General features: G+C 34.3%; 2 protein-coding genes across 6 annotated transcripts in view; one reads left to right on the top strand and one right to left on the bottom strand.

Annotated features, from left to right (window-relative positions):
• The window catches only part of LOC136036653 (ATP-dependent translocase ABCB1-like), a 164084-nt gene extending 158097 nt beyond the window's left edge, over positions 1 to 5987 (top strand). Inside the window, exons 22-23 of the mRNA XM_065718953.1 lie at positions 3026 to 3232; positions 5566 to 5987. Of these exons, the coding sequence (XP_065575025.1) occupies positions 3026 to 3232; positions 5566 to 5922 (564 nt within the window). The 3' untranslated portion in view covers positions 5923 to 5987. The remainder of the gene's footprint in view (positions 1 to 3025; positions 3233 to 5565) is intronic.
• Positions 5988 to 13740: 7753 nt separating this feature from the next.
• LOC136036715 (ATP-dependent translocase ABCB1-like) overlaps positions 13741 to 17042 on the bottom strand; it is a 207981-nt gene continuing 204679 nt past the window's right edge. For all 5 annotated transcript variants that reach the window (XM_065719053.1, XM_065719051.1, XM_065719054.1 and 2 more), the window contains one exon: positions 13741 to 14159. In XM_065719053.1, the coding sequence (XP_065575125.1) occupies positions 13803 to 14159 (357 nt within the window). In that variant the 3' untranslated portion in view covers positions 13741 to 13802. The remainder of the gene's footprint in view (positions 14160 to 17042) is intronic.

Here is a 17042-nt window from a genome sequence, read left to right as displayed (position 1 = left end):
AAATTCGGGCATATAAACGTTCAAATGGGGATAATTCCACTTTTTAGACAGTGAAAACAGGTACGAAAGTCTAGATTTTTTGATCACATATACAGCGATCGTCATCAGTAGAAATACCAAAGTATTAAAATTAAAACCTCTTTATTGAACTCTCTCAGAAAAAATATCTTGTGAATGAACAGAACACTAATTATTGCGTTTTGTATAAAAACGTTAGTTTTAATTTTGAAACTTTAGTACTTGTCATTCACTTTAGTACTGCCACTAGCACGTTTGTAAAATCTTTGAAGTCCAAAAATTAAGATCCACGTATATTTTCTTGGAGCGGCAAGATGGGATCAGGTTTCAAATTGAGCAACAACATTAGTCCTAGGGTGAATAAATTTTACTGTGGCAGAATCCGTAATATTCCCAGGGTCACCGGAACTGATGCTTTCAGTAATTCTATATTTCTAGCTAAAACATTTTTAATATTTACCGTGGTAACCCTTAAAAGAGATTATAGAAAAAAGCAAACTTTTGACTGAAAGTAAAGAGCAACACTTATCATTTATCAACGACTGATCAACGTAAGACCAGCCCAAACTATTCTATATTTGAGGAGGATTCTCACTCCTCAACCCCTCAGCCTTTACGCTAAAGTTGTACTTTTTTTTCAAAATCATTTGAGAAAACTTCGTAAACATTATGTTTTTTTTATTGAAACAAGAAGCCTTTTTAGAGCAATAGAGACTTTATTTTGACGAGTAGGGGATTGAAGAGAGTGCAGCCCCTCTCATATATGGAGTAATTTCAATTTGCTTATGGTGTTCGGTGCTTCCAGTTGAAAAACTTTTTTTTTAAATATTTATTTGTAATTTAGTTTATTATTGTTTTAAACAATGCTGAAGAATCCACCTTCCCCCGAGTTTTTGTCAGGTATCCGTCTTTTCCCCACTCTGCAACAATCCATCAACACTCCTTTACAATAGCTAATGCTAAATTGTGCATCACTGTACACAATTTCTTCAAACATAACCTGAACAAACGTTGTCATTGCTAAGACACTAGGAAACTAGTAATCCCCCTCCTCCAACCCAGCACCAAGAATGAAGGTCTAGGCAAAAGACATACGTAAAACCAGGAAGGATTAAATAAAAAGTCCTAAAAACTCATAGAATTTTCATCTGAAGGTTCAATGAGGCTTATAAAATTAGACTATTAAGACTTACTCCTTTAGGCATCTTATCATACCCCCTCAGCTATACATTATTCTACTGCCCTTCCTTAATAATATATCACTTTATTATGAAGTAAATCACTTTAGTTGAATAAGTATTAAAATGAACGCCAAAAGCATTTTTGTGTAATAAGAAGGGAAATTTCATCCTGCAGCTCCCTTCTAGACATTACCCACATTTTTCCATGGAAAAATCCTGGTAGACAATTTGAACCCTTTTGCAAATTTTCCCTGTAACAATGTCTCCATGTGTAAAATCATGTATCCAAGGAGAAAGAAAGACATACAAAAGATTATGTATATGGTTTCAGTAAAACCCATCTCCGAAAAGGTCCTCCCCACTGAAAATTTTCACCCAGAAAAAAATTCCCCTCAAAAAATGTCTGTATATTTCCTAGTATTAATTACTGTCTGTAAACGTTGAACAAATTGCAAAACCTACAGCCATTTTCCTAGGGACTGTGGGAGAGGGGTTATATCATTCACATATTTATCGGACCTCTCAATTATGATGAACCAAATGGCTGTATAAGAATTTCATTCGGATTGGGGAACACGGGGCATGTAGAGGGAGCTATTGCCCTCCATTCTATTTCGTCACTTAAAAAGGTATTTAAGCTTTTAATATTTTCTTGAATGAGCCATATCCCGATATTCTGAGACCCTTGATTCAATCTTCATAGGAGAGACAACAAAACGGACACGACACGCATTCATGATATTTCTTTGGAAAAAAAAAACAATTTCAAATCCAATTTTAGCATTTTTGTTGATAAGAGCTTAGACCCACTAAAGTTGAGTTCTCTGATTGTCTTGTGGTTCCGGAGGAGGAAAATGGCCCACAGGATATATTTTAATGCCAAACTTCCTAACTCTCATTGAGCCCTTGCATAAATACGATGTTGGTTCTAAGGAAGAAGGAAGGATGGAGGTAGAAATTTATATAAAATCCTTCATGATTTCCAGGAATATTTCTGGTCTAACCTGTAATTTTCTACGAAGGGATTTTCAGCGGGGGAGAATTACTCGGGTGGACATTTTGGCTGGGAGTTTTCTCGATGAGAAAGGATCTTCTGGGGAATTTTCTATCTAATTGTATTGTTTCCAAGACTTCTGAATTTTGTGTTTTGGGGAATTTCGGGGGGCATTTCCAGGGGATCTATTTTCCACGGAGGGGATTTCTCCAGGGGGAAGACCCAAACTACAAAAGTATGTCTATCATTAATATTTGACAAGTATCAATTGACTATCAGCAAACCATGTCTGTGATGAGTCCATTTATTATAAAACAATAATTGACTATTCGCTACAAAGGATTTTAAAAAGAAAAATATACCCCACCCCTCGCCAAAAACTTATCTATGTTTATATATATATATATATATATATATATATATATATATATATATATATATATATATATATATATATATATATATATATATACAGATATATATATATATATATATATATATATATATATATATGTATATGTATATATATATATATATATATATATATATATATATATATATATATATATATATATATATATATATATATATATATATATATATATATATATATATATATATTGGAAGTCCCCTTGTCCCCTAAAAACAAACTTTCTCATTAAGTTGAAAATTCATTCTCTGACTGCGAGATAACGCAGGGTAAACTTACAAGGATAGGGCCTAAAATTATTTATAATTTTTTTTAAAGTCTTCCAAAACGTCCCACAGTTATAATAGGACTAAAGTTAAAAGACAAAATAGATTGTTATTTAGGATTTTGTTTCTTTTTCAGAGGATTGACGGAAAAAACATTGGTCCGATTAGTGTGCCCTCTTTAAGGTCATTTATTGGTATTGTTAGTCAAGAACCAACGTTATTTAACAGAACTCTTGCAGATAATATAGCCTATGGAGACTGTAGCAGGAGCGTGTCAATGGCCAAAATAATAGAATCTGCAAGGAAGGCCAACATTCACAATTTCATTGCTTCCCTTCCTATGGTAAGTTTTTTGAAACTGGATGTATGTTTCCATATTTTTGAAACATGCGTGCAAGAACTTGAAAGAGCAATATACAGAAATATTTAGGAAAGTGAAAATAGCAAGAAACCAGTATGGCATTGTAAATAGAGGCAGTTCTACATTTATTGGTTACCATGTGAATCAGGAACGTACAGAATAGGACGTTATCAGCGCTCATCATTTCAATGACAAATGAGAGAATCGGAGTTTCAATTAATAAGATAGTTTCAGGTTCAACATCATTAGCTTCAAGACCACTAGACCAATCATCCCTTTAAAGAGTATGTTTTAAGTTAGAATTGTTTTTTATCTTTAAACGTTCTAAAAGAAGACTCACCTTTTCATCCCCAGTAATTTCTGGCTTAGGTACAAAATAGTGATTGATAAATAGGGGAGTGATCAGAAAGATCAGTGAAACCAAGACCAGAAGTGAACCTCAAATTAGGAGAAGGAGAAATGAAAATATTATCTATTAAAGTGGTAGAATTGCTTTTAGGGTCAACACGAGAAGGTAGAAAATGGAGGGAGTAGCCCAAAATAAGGAATACATCAAACAGACGGTCACTTTCATCACTTAATCCAACACTTAACATATTACAATTAAAATTTCATAGAACAAAAATACGTTTTTTAGAGAAAGTCCCCATACCAGAAAGCTGATCAAGCAAATCCCAGAACAAATGTGTTGGAAAAGGAGGGGGCTTATAAAACAAACAAACAATATCACATGCAAACTGGCTTTCCAGATCAATAAAAAGAGAATAAACTATTCTACTTTTGACACCACTGATGTAAGAAAGGATTCAAGGTCAGACCGTCTACTAGATTCGATATAAGCTTTTATAAATAAAGAAATGCCCCTGAAAATCTTGGCACCATTATAGGGACATAAATAGCAATGTAACCATTCATATCATAAGCTGTCAAATTTTCTTTATCAGATAACCATGTTTCTGTTAAGCCTATGACATCAAAAGGGTAAGAATCGTCAGACCACAAATATGATTTCAGAATACCCTACTTATCTCTTATCCCACGCACATTCAAACAAAATACATTAAAGCTACTATTTAAAGAGAGTGAGGGCATAATTTTTTTTCCAATAATCAATAGTAGTGTGATAATTGCTACTAGAATTAACCATAGAGTTAAGAAGAGGGTCAAATGTGTGTGCCCCCTGTTTACCAGCACTACTTAGTTTATCAAAGATAACAGGAATAAGAATACAAGAATTCAAAAGTAAAGAGAAGTTACCCAGATATACCACATATGACAAATGCATACAATATATTTACAACTGAACACAATATCAATATAAGCAGGCTGAAGCAGAAGACGGTGGATTGAAACTATAAAGGCAAAACATATAGACAAAAAAGGAAAAAAAAATCTGCAAGAACAGAGAACAATAAAAATCTACAAAGTTCAAAGGAACAAATTTTTACAAACAAGTACAAGGACAAAGACAAAAACAAAATAAAGAAAAAGGCAAAACAATAAAGAAACAACCAGAGAAAAGAGGTGTCAATGGTTTGTGCAATCCATTTAAATGAAAAATGTACAACAACATGAATTCAGGCATAAGAAAAACAATTAAATCATAAATAAAGTTGCAAAACAAAGCTAAAAGAAAAGAAATTGTTTATTTCAGGCCTGGGAGGGGTTTGGATGGGCTGTAGTTGACTTATGGAAAGCATCAACTTGAGATGCCTCTTTAAGAGCAATCGATTTACCATCAGAAAGCTTGGTGAGTATTTTTCCTCCACTAGACCACGTAGACCTCTTCCCGAGCTTTTATTTAATGTAACTGAGTAGCTGAAGTCTAGGATTTTTGAGTGACTCAGAAATAAAGACATCACAACCTTGCAAACCTTTTTTTTTCTTAGAAAAAGCTGCTGCATTCTAGGACTACAAAATTCCACAGCAAGTGGGCAAGGTTTCAAACCTGAGTCTTGTTTTCTAATCCTTCAAACAGAAATATGTTATTCTGAGTCACAGGAATACCAGGAAATCCAGTACTGCAAAATCCACGAAATTTGCTTTTAGAAGCTTCTGGATAAGGTAGTTATTTGAAATCAAACAGGACCAGGTGATTTGTTGCAGCTGAGATTTTTGCAGCTGTGAAAAACCTGAGTCAAGCAAATTAAAAGATAAGTCAAACTTTGATATCCTCAAGTCAAAGACTTGGGTGCATCCTCCAAATAAGCCTCGTCACCTAACGTGCGTGCAGATCTAATTTATATTTCTTAAGACCTTACCGTAGTGTATACTAAGAGAGAGAATATTCAAGTTTTTTATTATTTTATTTCTAGGGGTACGACACTCCAGTTGGAGATCGGGGAACTCAGCTCAGTGGAGGACAAAAACAGCGAATAGCGATTGCCCGTGCTCTCGTCCGAAATCCAAAAATTCTTCTTTTAGATGAGGCTACATCTGCTCTAGACACTGAAAGTGAGAAGATTGTACAAGCCGCTTTAGATCAAGCGAGAGAGGGCCGAACCTGTATAACTATTGCTCACAGACTTTCTACAATTCAAGGAGCTGATTGTATTTATGTATTTGAAGATGGCATCATTAAAGAGAAAGGGAAACATGATGACTTATTAGCTAAAGAGGGGACATACTATGATTTGTATACAACTCAAAGTGGTCAGCTATCACCGTTGTAGTGCATTTTCTTTGCATTATAAATTTATAAGAAAATACCACTGAAAGAAAGATTGACTTGTTTTTACTTCGATTAAAGACTAGGTAGCACAAATTTTGAAAGTCTAGGTAAGATCTCATTCATAAAAGTAATATCTGGTTTAAAAATATAAAAGAAAAGAAAAAAAGTATTCATTTGAGTACATTCTGTCGTTTACTTTACCGTACTGATATATAGTACCAACTACCCAAATATCAAAGCCATGTCCCGTAAGATGGCGAATTCCCACTTTCGACCACAATACCCGTGGTAGGTTTGGCATGCCGAATCAAAGTCTCCATACGTGGGCTATGCTAATAAAAGGTTAATAAATAGCATATTTTAAAGTTGAAGGTAAGCTCAAAACCAATATTTGATTAATTCTGGTGTTGTTCGAGATAGCCATTTTGTTCAGCATAGTCAAAATATGCAATAACTATGTCTTTGAGGACGACTTAATCCTCCGCAGTCCCCGGGGAAGGCCTGCAAGTTATGAACTTTGCCCACTGTTTACATATAGCATAGTATTGGTTGTTGAGAAGCATTCAGACGTTTTCAAGGGGATTTTTCTGGTGGGGGGGGCTCAGAGGAGAGGTTTACGTGGAAAGATCTTTCCATATAGGAATTTTGATGAGGGAAGAAAATTTTGATGAAGGATTTTCAATTATTATTTAAGAAACAATCAAAAATTAAATAGATTAACAAGTTTTTTTCTCAAATGAGATTAAGGATTAACATAAAATTTATAAAGAACATAAATTATTACCTATGTAAGGGGTTTTATCCCCTCGTCAATGTCTCGCTCTTGACGCTAAAGTATGTTAGTAATTTCAAAAGAGTTATTTATTCTAATTAAACGGCCTTGGTGATTCAGGGGTCATCCTTGACAAATTGGAACAAAATGCGAACGTTTAACGTGAAGAGCGAGATATCAAACAGTTCGTGGTAACGAACCCACGACCAGGCTCAATAGTAACCAAAACTTTAAATAATAGAATTTTGATTCCAATAGCTACATCAAAAGAATCACATTTTAATGCTGATTTTAAATATATAAGTTTCATCAAGTTTCGTCTTACCCATCAAAAGTTACGAGCCTGAGAACATTTGCGTTATTTTAGAAAACAGGGGGAAACACCCCCTAGAAGTCCTAGAAGCTTAACGAAAAGCACACCATCAGATTCAGCGTATCAGAGAACCCTATTGTAGAAGTTTCAAGCTTCTATCTACAAAAATGTAGAATTTTGTATTTTTTGCCAGAAGGCAGATCACTGGTGCGTGTTTATTGTTTTTTTTTTCCAGGGGTGATCGTATCGACCCAGTGGTCCTAGAATGTTGCGAGAGGGCTCATTCTAACTGAAATGAAAAAGTTCTAGTGCCCTTTTTAAGTGACCAAAAAAATTGGAGGGCACCTAGGCAACGGGTCGACGGATCAAAATTCTGAGATAGCCATTTTATTCAGCGTAGTCGAAAAACCTTATAACTATGTCTATGGGGACGACTTGCTCCCCCACAGTCCCCGTGGGAGGGGCTACAAGTTAGAAACTATATGTAAGCACTGACGTTTTCAGGGGGATGTTTTGGTTGGGGAAGGGGTTAAGAAGAGCGGGATATGTTGGGGGAACTTTCAATCGAGGAATTTGTCACGAGGGAAGAAAATTTCCATGAGGGGAGCGCAGGATTTTCTAGCATTATTTAAAAAAAAACAATGAAAAAATAAATATGAAAAAGTTTTTCAACTGGAAGTAAGGAGCAGCATTAAAACTTAAAACGAAAGAAATTATTATGAATATGAGGGGCTCACCTCTTCCTAATACCTCGCTCTTTACGCTAAAGTATTTTTAGGAATTTCAACTATTTATTCTATGGCTTTTGTGTTTGTAGGGTCATTCTTAATGAATTGGGTAAAATTTTAAGCTTTAGTGTAAAGAGCGAGGTATTAACGAGGGGATGAACCCCCTCATATATGTAATAAAAACATGAGAATACAAAAGTTCGTTATTTAAGCTATTTTATAAGTTACGTATATCTTTTACTAATAAAAACATTCGTAAAAAATTAAAAGTTCTAGTTGCCTTTTTAAGTAACCAAAAATTCGGAGGGCAACTAGGCTTCCTCCCTCGCTCTTTTTTTCTCAAAGTCATTCGGTCAAAGCTATTAGAAAGCCATTTAGCCGAAAAAAATAAATATGCAAATTTCGTTTTAATTATTCCTCTGCGGAAAGCCAAAATCAAAACATGCATTGATTCAAAAACATTCAGAAATTAAATAAAAAAAAAAACAAGTTTTTTTTTAACTGAAAGTAAGGAGCGACATTAAAGCTTAAAACGAACAGAAATTACTTCGTATATGAAAGGGGCTGCTTCCTCATCAATGCCCCGCTCTTTACGCTAAAGTTTTTTACTGTTTTAAAAAGAAGAGTTGAGAGAAAGAGTCAAACTTTAGCGTAAAGAGCGGGGCGTTGATGAGGAAGCAGCCCCTTTCATATACGAAGTAATTTCTGTTCATTTTAAGTTTTAATGTCGCTCCTTACTTTCAGTTAAAAAAACTTGTTTTTTAAAATTAAATTTGTCAAAGGGACGAACCCCCTCATGATATATATACGAGGAAGTTCACGTCCTCTTCAACATCTTGTTCTTTACGCTAAAGTTCAAATTTTGCTAAATACTGGCCAATAAATAATAGCAATATTTTTATTGTTTTATAAATTAGAGTTGCGAGAAAGAGTCAAACTTCAGCGTGAAGAGCGGGGCGTTGAGGAGGGGACAGTACCTTTCATATACATAATTATTTCTGTTCGTTTTAAGCTTTAATGTTGCTCCTTACTTTCAGTTTATTTTTTTTATTTTTTTTACTTAATCATATGTCAAAACCCAGTCTTCCTGATTGAAAAGAAAATATTTGACATATTCAAATTATGAATCATATTTTCCTTTGGATCTTGTATAATTTCATTGCAAAACAAAGTGAAGAGTCATATTGAGCACTATTTTATGAGCTATTGAGGGAGAAGGCTCATCTCTTTAAGTCAAGACTAGGATCAGGCAGATGTTTAAATCATGAATTGTATTTTCTTCGTATATTCCATAATTTTGTTAAAAAATTATTAATTGTAATTTCGTTACAAAGTGAAAGGTTATTAAGCAAGATTTATAAGCTATTCAGATAAAAGCTAATTTCTTTGAGTCACAAGTAGGCATTCCTGATGAAAAGGCATATGTTTGAACCATGATCCGTATTTTCTTCGTATCTTGTACAATTTTTTTTTGCGAAACGCAGTAAAAGGTCACATTAAACACTGTTTTGTAAGGTTTTGGCAGAGAAAGCTCATTTCTTTCTGTCAAGACTAGACATTTCTGATTGAAAGGCACATATTTAAATCATGACTCGTATTTTACTTTGTATCTTGTATAGTTCCGTTGCAAAACACGCCGAAAAGTCATATTAAGCAATATTTTGTAAGCTATGTAGGTGTATGGCACATTTCTTCGAGCAAAGAGTGGGTATTCCAGATTGAAAGGCACATATTTGAATCATGAATCTTGTATGATTTTGTTGCAAAACAGTTAAAAGTCAAATCTGAGAAATATCACGATTCACACTAATAAGCTTTGGTTTAGGTCAGGGTGACGATATCCATTTTCATATTCCAAAACTAAGTCTTCCTTATTGAAAGAAAACTATTCGACATATTTGAACCATGTTCAAATATGGTTTAGATCAGGGTGACTATATCCATTTTAATATTCCCAAACTGAGTCTTCCTTATTAAAAGAAATATATTTGACATATTTGAACCATGTTCAAATATGGTTTAGATCAGGGTGACGATATCCATTTTCATATTCCAAAACTAAGTCTTCCTTATTGAAAGAAAAATATTTGACATATTTGAACCATGTCCAGATATGGTTTAGATCAGGTTGACGATATCCTTTTTCATATTCCAAAACTAAGTCTTCCTTATTGAAAAAAAAATATTTGACATATTTGAACCATGTTCAAATATGGTTTAGATCAGGGTGACGATATCCATTTTCATATTCCAAAACTAAGTCTTCCTTATCGAAAGAAAAATATTTGACATATTTGAACCATGTTCAAATATGGTTTAGATCAGGGTGACGATATCCATTTTCATATTCCAAAACTAAGTCTTCCTTATTGAAAGAAAAATCTTTGACATATTTGAACCATGTTCAAATATGGTTTAGATCAGGTTGAAGATATCCATTTTCATATTCCAAAACTAAGTCTTCCTTATTGAAAGAAAAATATTTGACATATTTGAACCATGTTGAAATATGGTTTAGATCAGGGCGAAGATATCCATTTTCATATTCCAAAACTAAGTCTTCCTTATTGGAAGAAAAATATTTGACATATTTGAACCTTGTTCAAGTATGGTTTAGATCAGGGTGACGATATCCATTTTCATATTCCAAAACTAAGTCTTCCTTATCGAAAGAAAAATATTTGACATATTTGAACCATGTTTAAATATGGTTTAGATCAGGGTGACGATATCCATTTTCATATTCCAAAACTAAGTCTTCCTTATTGAAAGAAAAATATTTGACATATTTGAACCATGTTGAAATATGGTTTAGATCAGGGCGAAGATATCCATTTTCATATTCCAAAACTAAGTCTTCCTTATTGGAAGAAAAATATTTGACATATTTGAACCTTGTTCAAGTATGGTTTAGATCAGGGTGACGATATCCATTTTCATATTCCAAAACTAAGTCTTCCTTATTGAAAGAAATATATTTGACATATTTGAACTATGTTCAAATATGGTTTAGATCAGGGTGACGATATCCATTTTCATATTCCAAAACTAAGTCTTCCTTATTGAAAGAAAAATATTTGACATATTTGAACCTTGTTCAAGTATGGTTTAGATCAGGGTGACGATATCCATTTTCATATTCCAAAACTAAGTCTTCCTTATTGAAAGAAAAATATTTGACATATTTGAACTATGTTCAAATATGGTTTAGATCAGGGTGACGATATCCATTTTCATATTCCAAAACTAAGTCTTCCTTATTGAAAGAAAAATATTTGACATATTTGAACCTTGTTCAAGTATGGTTTAGATCAGGGTGACGATATCCATTTTCATATTCCAAAACTAAGTCTTCCTTATTGAAAGAAATATATTTGACATATTTGAACTATGTTCAAATATGGTTTAGATCAGGGTGACGATATCCATTTTCATATTCCAAAACTAAGTCTTCCTTATTGGAAGAAAAATATTTGACATATTTGAACCTTGTTCAAGTATGGTTTAGATCAGGGTGACGATATCCATTTTCATATTCCAAAACTAAGTCTTCCTTATTGAAAGAAATATATTTGACATATTTGAACTATGTTCAAATATGGTTTAGATCAGGGTGACGATATCCATTTTCATATTCCAAAACTAAGTCTTCCTTATTGAAAGAAAAATATTTGACATATTTGAACCTTGTTCAAGTATGGTTTAGATCAGGGTGACGATATCCATTTTCATATTCCAAAACTAAGTCTTCCTTATTGAAAGAAATATATTTGACATATTTGAACTATGTTCAAATATGGTTTAGATCAGGGTGACGATATCCATTTTCATATTCCAAAACTAAGTCTTCCTTATTGAAAGAAAAATATTTGACATATTTGAACCATGTATCGTATTTTTCTTCGGATGTTGCATAATTTCATTGTAAGGTGGTGCAAAATTCATAATTTATTTAAAATTTGAAGAAAATATGAGGCAACTTGAATATAGTGCGAAATTTTTTACCATAGTTCGTTGGTATCAGAATCCTTGAATCATTTAATTGATGAACTTTTTATCAATTTTTATGCTCTTGAACTTTACCTTGTCATGGTCTCTCTTACTTGAGTGAATTTCACACTACGTGGGCAGTTTTTTATAAGAAGCCGTTAAGTATAAACTTCCAAACTTAAACAAGTCCTTGAACACTAGGTTAATACCAATTAAAATTCCATGTAAATAATATAATAACGGTTTGAAATGAAATCAAACATCCTAACAAGCTATTAAGAAATATCAGTGTTGAATTAAGATGAAGATTCAAGCTCTGATAAAGCGTGAAAGGCTTTCAAGGAAAAGTTTACTAATTTATGTTCATAATTTGTTAATTATTCATCCAGAAATTCAAATTGTATTTGCATAATGTACTACGCAGCGCACATAACGTAGCATACTGACGTACTTACTTAGCGTTAAATTCAGTTTTGACCTCCATTCTGTTTTGCAATGCGTACGTTACGAACAACATTAGCTGCGTAACGTTTACACGATGTAAGGTAATATCTTCAGTTTTGTTTGTGAGAGAGGTTTTACGGCGGAATATAAGATAACCATTAATTTTGTCTTAAACTAGGTACTATGTAATTATTGAAACCTGTTTAGGGTGTGTCGAACATCATGTTCTTAAGTTTACTTAAGATTAGTTATCCTTGTACTTCTCTTTTGTGTTTTTTTCTAATTTGTTTGTTTTTGCCGTGTTAATTTCTGGAATTATTAGCATGACGAGATGTTGATGTTTTTTTCTGTCTTTGTACTGTCCCAGCGTTACAAGCTCTGCTCTCTGTTGGGGCATTATACTGTTTTTTTTTTTTTTTTTGTTTTTTTTTTAAAGTCAAATAAAGAAAACAGTTAAACAGTTAAGTTCCTTGTCCAGCTTTATGATATTTTAGCAAATAAAATATATTCTGTTCTAAGGCAGTTGTAAAGAATAGGAAGGATCTGAGTAAGAATATTCTATTCAAATCATTACCAATGCATACACGTGAGAGGGGAGGGAGATATCACGATTGTGCTGAAGAGTCTACATTCCTTTCGGTAAAAGCCGAAAATCAGTTTTTAAATGCTTTTAACGTTCCAGAGTTAAACTTTCCAGAGTTAAATATGCTCTGCGCAGATGTCTTTATGTTTGTTAAATTAAGATTGGGTAGTCTATTTTTGTCAAAATTTTGGCTTGTAAATATAAATGAAACTTTAGGCCAAATTTGTCTGGAAAATTGTTATTAACACAAATTTTAGGAAGTGGTGTCCCCTTCCTTGTTACAATTTACTTCAATTACTAGATTCAAGATCGCGCTGGCAAAGGCGGTGATGGGTGTTTACCAATCAAGAAGCTCACAAAGCACCTTTGCTGCTCTATTCAAAATATTGAACATGATATTCCATTTGATTTAGTTTTTTGAAGATACCAATCTATAAAAATTGAACTTAGCGATTTAAAAAAAAATGCATCTTATTTAGAAAAAAAACCATGGGAAGAATATGCCCCTGCACAGAATTTTCGAACTATTGATATAACATGCATTCTAGTTTTCTTTCTTTTTTTACAAATATCTTATAAGATTTGACCCTTAATAATTTTTAAAGGGTGGTTTACGATTTACCAACTTGACTCTGGACATTTTGGCTTAATTTCAGTTGAAAATATTAAGTTGAGAGTGGACTTTCTATAAAAAATGAGTCCTTCACCTCGTTAAAACAAGGGTTTTAAATGGTTCGATACTTTTATCCAGCTTTTGGGAAGTAAATCAATTCTGGAACAAAATTCATGTGAAATCGATACTAAATTCCAATACATGGTTTCGATACCTGGTTGCACAGCTGATCCTAGATATCAGGACGATAGCCTCTATAGGAGAATATTGCAAAATTTATAAGATTTTCGTTTTCTTCTACTATTCACAATACTTGACCTTTCATTAAAAAGATGGTACATAGATGTTCAACGCTAATGCTACCTAGTCTTCAATGCCAGGACCAATATTTTATTTCAGTTACTAGATCCTACAAAATCATTATACAAACTAGCGGCACTACAATGTTGGTAGTTGACCACTTTGAGTTGTATACAAATCATAGTATATTCCCTCTTTGGCTAATAAGTCATCATGTTTCCCTTTCTCTTTAATGATGCCATCTTCAAATACATAAATGCAATCAGCTCCTTGAATTGTAGAAAGTCTGTGAGCAATGGTTATACAGGTTCGGCCCTCTCTCGCTTGATCTAAAGCGGATTGTACTATTTTCTCACTTTCAGTGTCTAGAGCAGATGTTGCCTCATCTAAAAGAAGAATTTTGGGATTCCGGATGAGAGCACGGGCAATCGCTATGCGCTGTTTTTGTCCTCCACTGAGCTGAGTCCCCCGATCCCCAAGTGGTGTGTCATACCCCTAGAAATAAAATAATAAGAAACTTAAACATATTTTCTGAAAGTATTCAATGCACTAATACCTTAAGAAATATAGTTAGGATATATACGTAAGTATTAGATTAGTCTTTTTCGAAGGGTCGAGCTTTTCAAATCTTGGGATTCAAAAAGTTTTAAAAATAAATTGAGTATTTAAAAAGCAAGTTTTAATCAATCAAATTTTTTTTGCTTAATGAAAACCACATCATCAGATTCAGCATATCAGAGAACCCTGTTATTGGGGTTTCAAGCTTCTATATAGAAAACATATAATTTTGTTATTTGTTTTTGCTAGTAGAAATATCACTGCTACTAATACTACTACTAACAACTCACCGCAGCACTAAGTAGCCAGAGGCCAACACAGCTATGCAAGCTGAACTATGCAAGTCTGGAATGTTTTATTATTATTCTCCCCCAGAGGCCCTTCATATGGAAGGGGGGTCACAAAAAATTTGGGTGTTCATTTGATTGAAAATTGAAAGTTCTAGTACCTTTTTTAAGATTCAAAAGTGACTGAAGGGCAGCTAGTCCCCCTTCCACGCCTCTTTTTCCCAAAAGCATCACGTAAATATTTTGAGATAGCCATTTTGTTAAAAATAGTTCAAAGATAAGATAACAAAACTCCAGAGTCGACACAGCCCCGCCCCCCAGGGTTAGGGTCAGGCACTTTAAGTTATTCCCTGGGGTCATGTATGGTTCTCATGGAAGGGGTACTCGTACAAACTTCAGAGGGGGCTCATTTGATTGAAAATTGACAATCCCACAATCCCAGCGTTCCCAGTGTTCAACGATCAAGGAACAAAACTTCGAAGTCAACATACCCCCAGACCCCGTAGGGAAGGTTGTAACTTATACCCCAGGGGCATACAAAATCCTTATGGAAGAGGTGGTCGTATAAACTTCAGGGGAGACTCAAATGATTAGAAATTGAAAGTTCTAATTCCCTATTTCAGTGCAAAAGTGATCCGATGGCAGCCGGTCCCCCCACCACCAACCTTCTTTTCCCAAAGTTCGTCCCATCGAATTTTGTATATAGACGTTTTGTTAAAATAGACCAAAAATCATACAACAAAAACTCAAGGGATAACAAAGCCCCCCCCCCCAGCCTAAGGGCAAGTGTTGTAAATTGTGCCCCAAGGTCATATAAGGTTTTTATGGAAGGGATGTTAGTATAAACTTAACAGGTGGCTAATTTCACTGAAAATTGAATTTTCTAGTTACCTTTTTAAGAGTAAAAAGCGATCAGAGGGCATCTACACTCCCAAACCCTTTATTCCCTAAATACATCTAATCAAAATTTTGAGATATTCAGTTTGTTTGAAATGGTCTAACGATCAAATAACAAAACTTCAGGATTAACATACCCCCCCCAAATGCCGAATAAAGGGTTATAACTTATTATCCAGGTGTATATAAGGCTCTTATAGAAGAGGTTGTCGTATAAACTTCGAGGGGGACTCAAACGATTAGAAATTGAAAGTTCTAATTCCCTTTTTAGGTGTCAAAAGTGATGTGATGGCAACTAGTCCCCCCTCCATCCTTCTCTTCCCCAAATACATCTGATCAAAGTTTGTATATAGCTATTTTGTTCAGAATAGACCAAAGATCATTTAACAAAATCTCCAGGGATGATATAGACTCCAAGGACCCGGGGGTGAGTGATGCAAATTATGCCCCGGGAGCATATAAGGTTTTTATGGAAGGGATGGTCGTATAAACTCTGGAAGGGGTTCATTCGTCGGAATTTTTAGTACCCCTTTTAAGAGTCAAAAGTGATCAGAGGGCAACTACCCCCCCTTCCCAAGGCCCTTTTTTCCCAAATGTATCCGATCAAAATTTTGAGATAGCCATTTTGTTCAAAATGGTTTTAAAAAAAAACCATGGGGTTGACACAACCCCCAAGGACCCAAGGGCAAGTATTGTAAGTTATGCCCCGGAGGTATATAAGATTTTATGTAAGGGCCGTTCGTAGAAACTTCAGAGCCTGGTCATTTGATTGAAAATTGAAAGTGCTAATTACTTTTTTAAGAGTCAAAAGTGATGTTAGGGCATCAACCCCCCCCCCCACACACACACAAATCCTCTTTTCCCCAAATGCATCCGATCAAAATTTGAGATTGCTATTATGTCCAGAATAGTCCAAAGGTGTAGCAATTAAAATATCTTATGCCTCGGGGTCGACAAAACATCTCACTGCCTCCAGGGCAAGGGCTGTAAGTTATACAAATTGTCTGATGTTCATCTATTCATATATTAGGTTTTTATCGAAAGGGTAATCGTATAGACTTTGGAATAGGCTCATTCAAGATAAATCGAGATTTCTAACTACATTTTTAAAAGTCAATGGTAATAAGGCAGTAATCAAACCTTCCCCACACCCTTTTTTATAAATTCTTCTGATCAAAATTTTGAGTTAGCCATTTTGTTCAAAATCGTCGAAATGCCAAATATCTATGGTTCCAGGTCTGATCCCCCCGGGCCCGGGGGAAAAGGCAGTAAGTTATCCTAGCAGCCTATCATCAACATATAAAGCTATTATCGAAGGCATGGTCATATGCACTTTGGAGGAAGTTCATTCGATCGGAAATCGAAATTTATTGTACTCTTTTTAAGAATCAAAAGTTATCCAAAAGTAACAAGCCGCCAGCCCCCTTATGCCTGATTCCCCAAATGCATCTTATCAAAATTTTTAAATAGCCATTTTCTTCAAAAAAGTCCAAAATTCCAATTACTCTAACTTAGGGGCTGTGAAGTCCTCCACAGCCCCCCAGGGCAAGGATTGTAACTTATGTAAGAGCCCATTATTAGAACATAAAGCTTTCATGGAAGGGGTGGTCGTCTTAACTTCGGAAAGGGTTCACTC

The sequence above is a fragment of the Artemia franciscana genome, chromosome 15 (assembly GCF_032884065.1).
Source record: "Artemia franciscana chromosome 15, ASM3288406v1, whole genome shotgun sequence".
NCBI classification, from domain to species: domain Eukaryota; kingdom Metazoa; phylum Arthropoda; class Branchiopoda; order Anostraca; family Artemiidae; genus Artemia; species Artemia franciscana.
The sequence above is the reverse complement of the archived record's forward strand: the minus strand, read 5'-3'. Positions and strand labels throughout refer to the sequence as shown.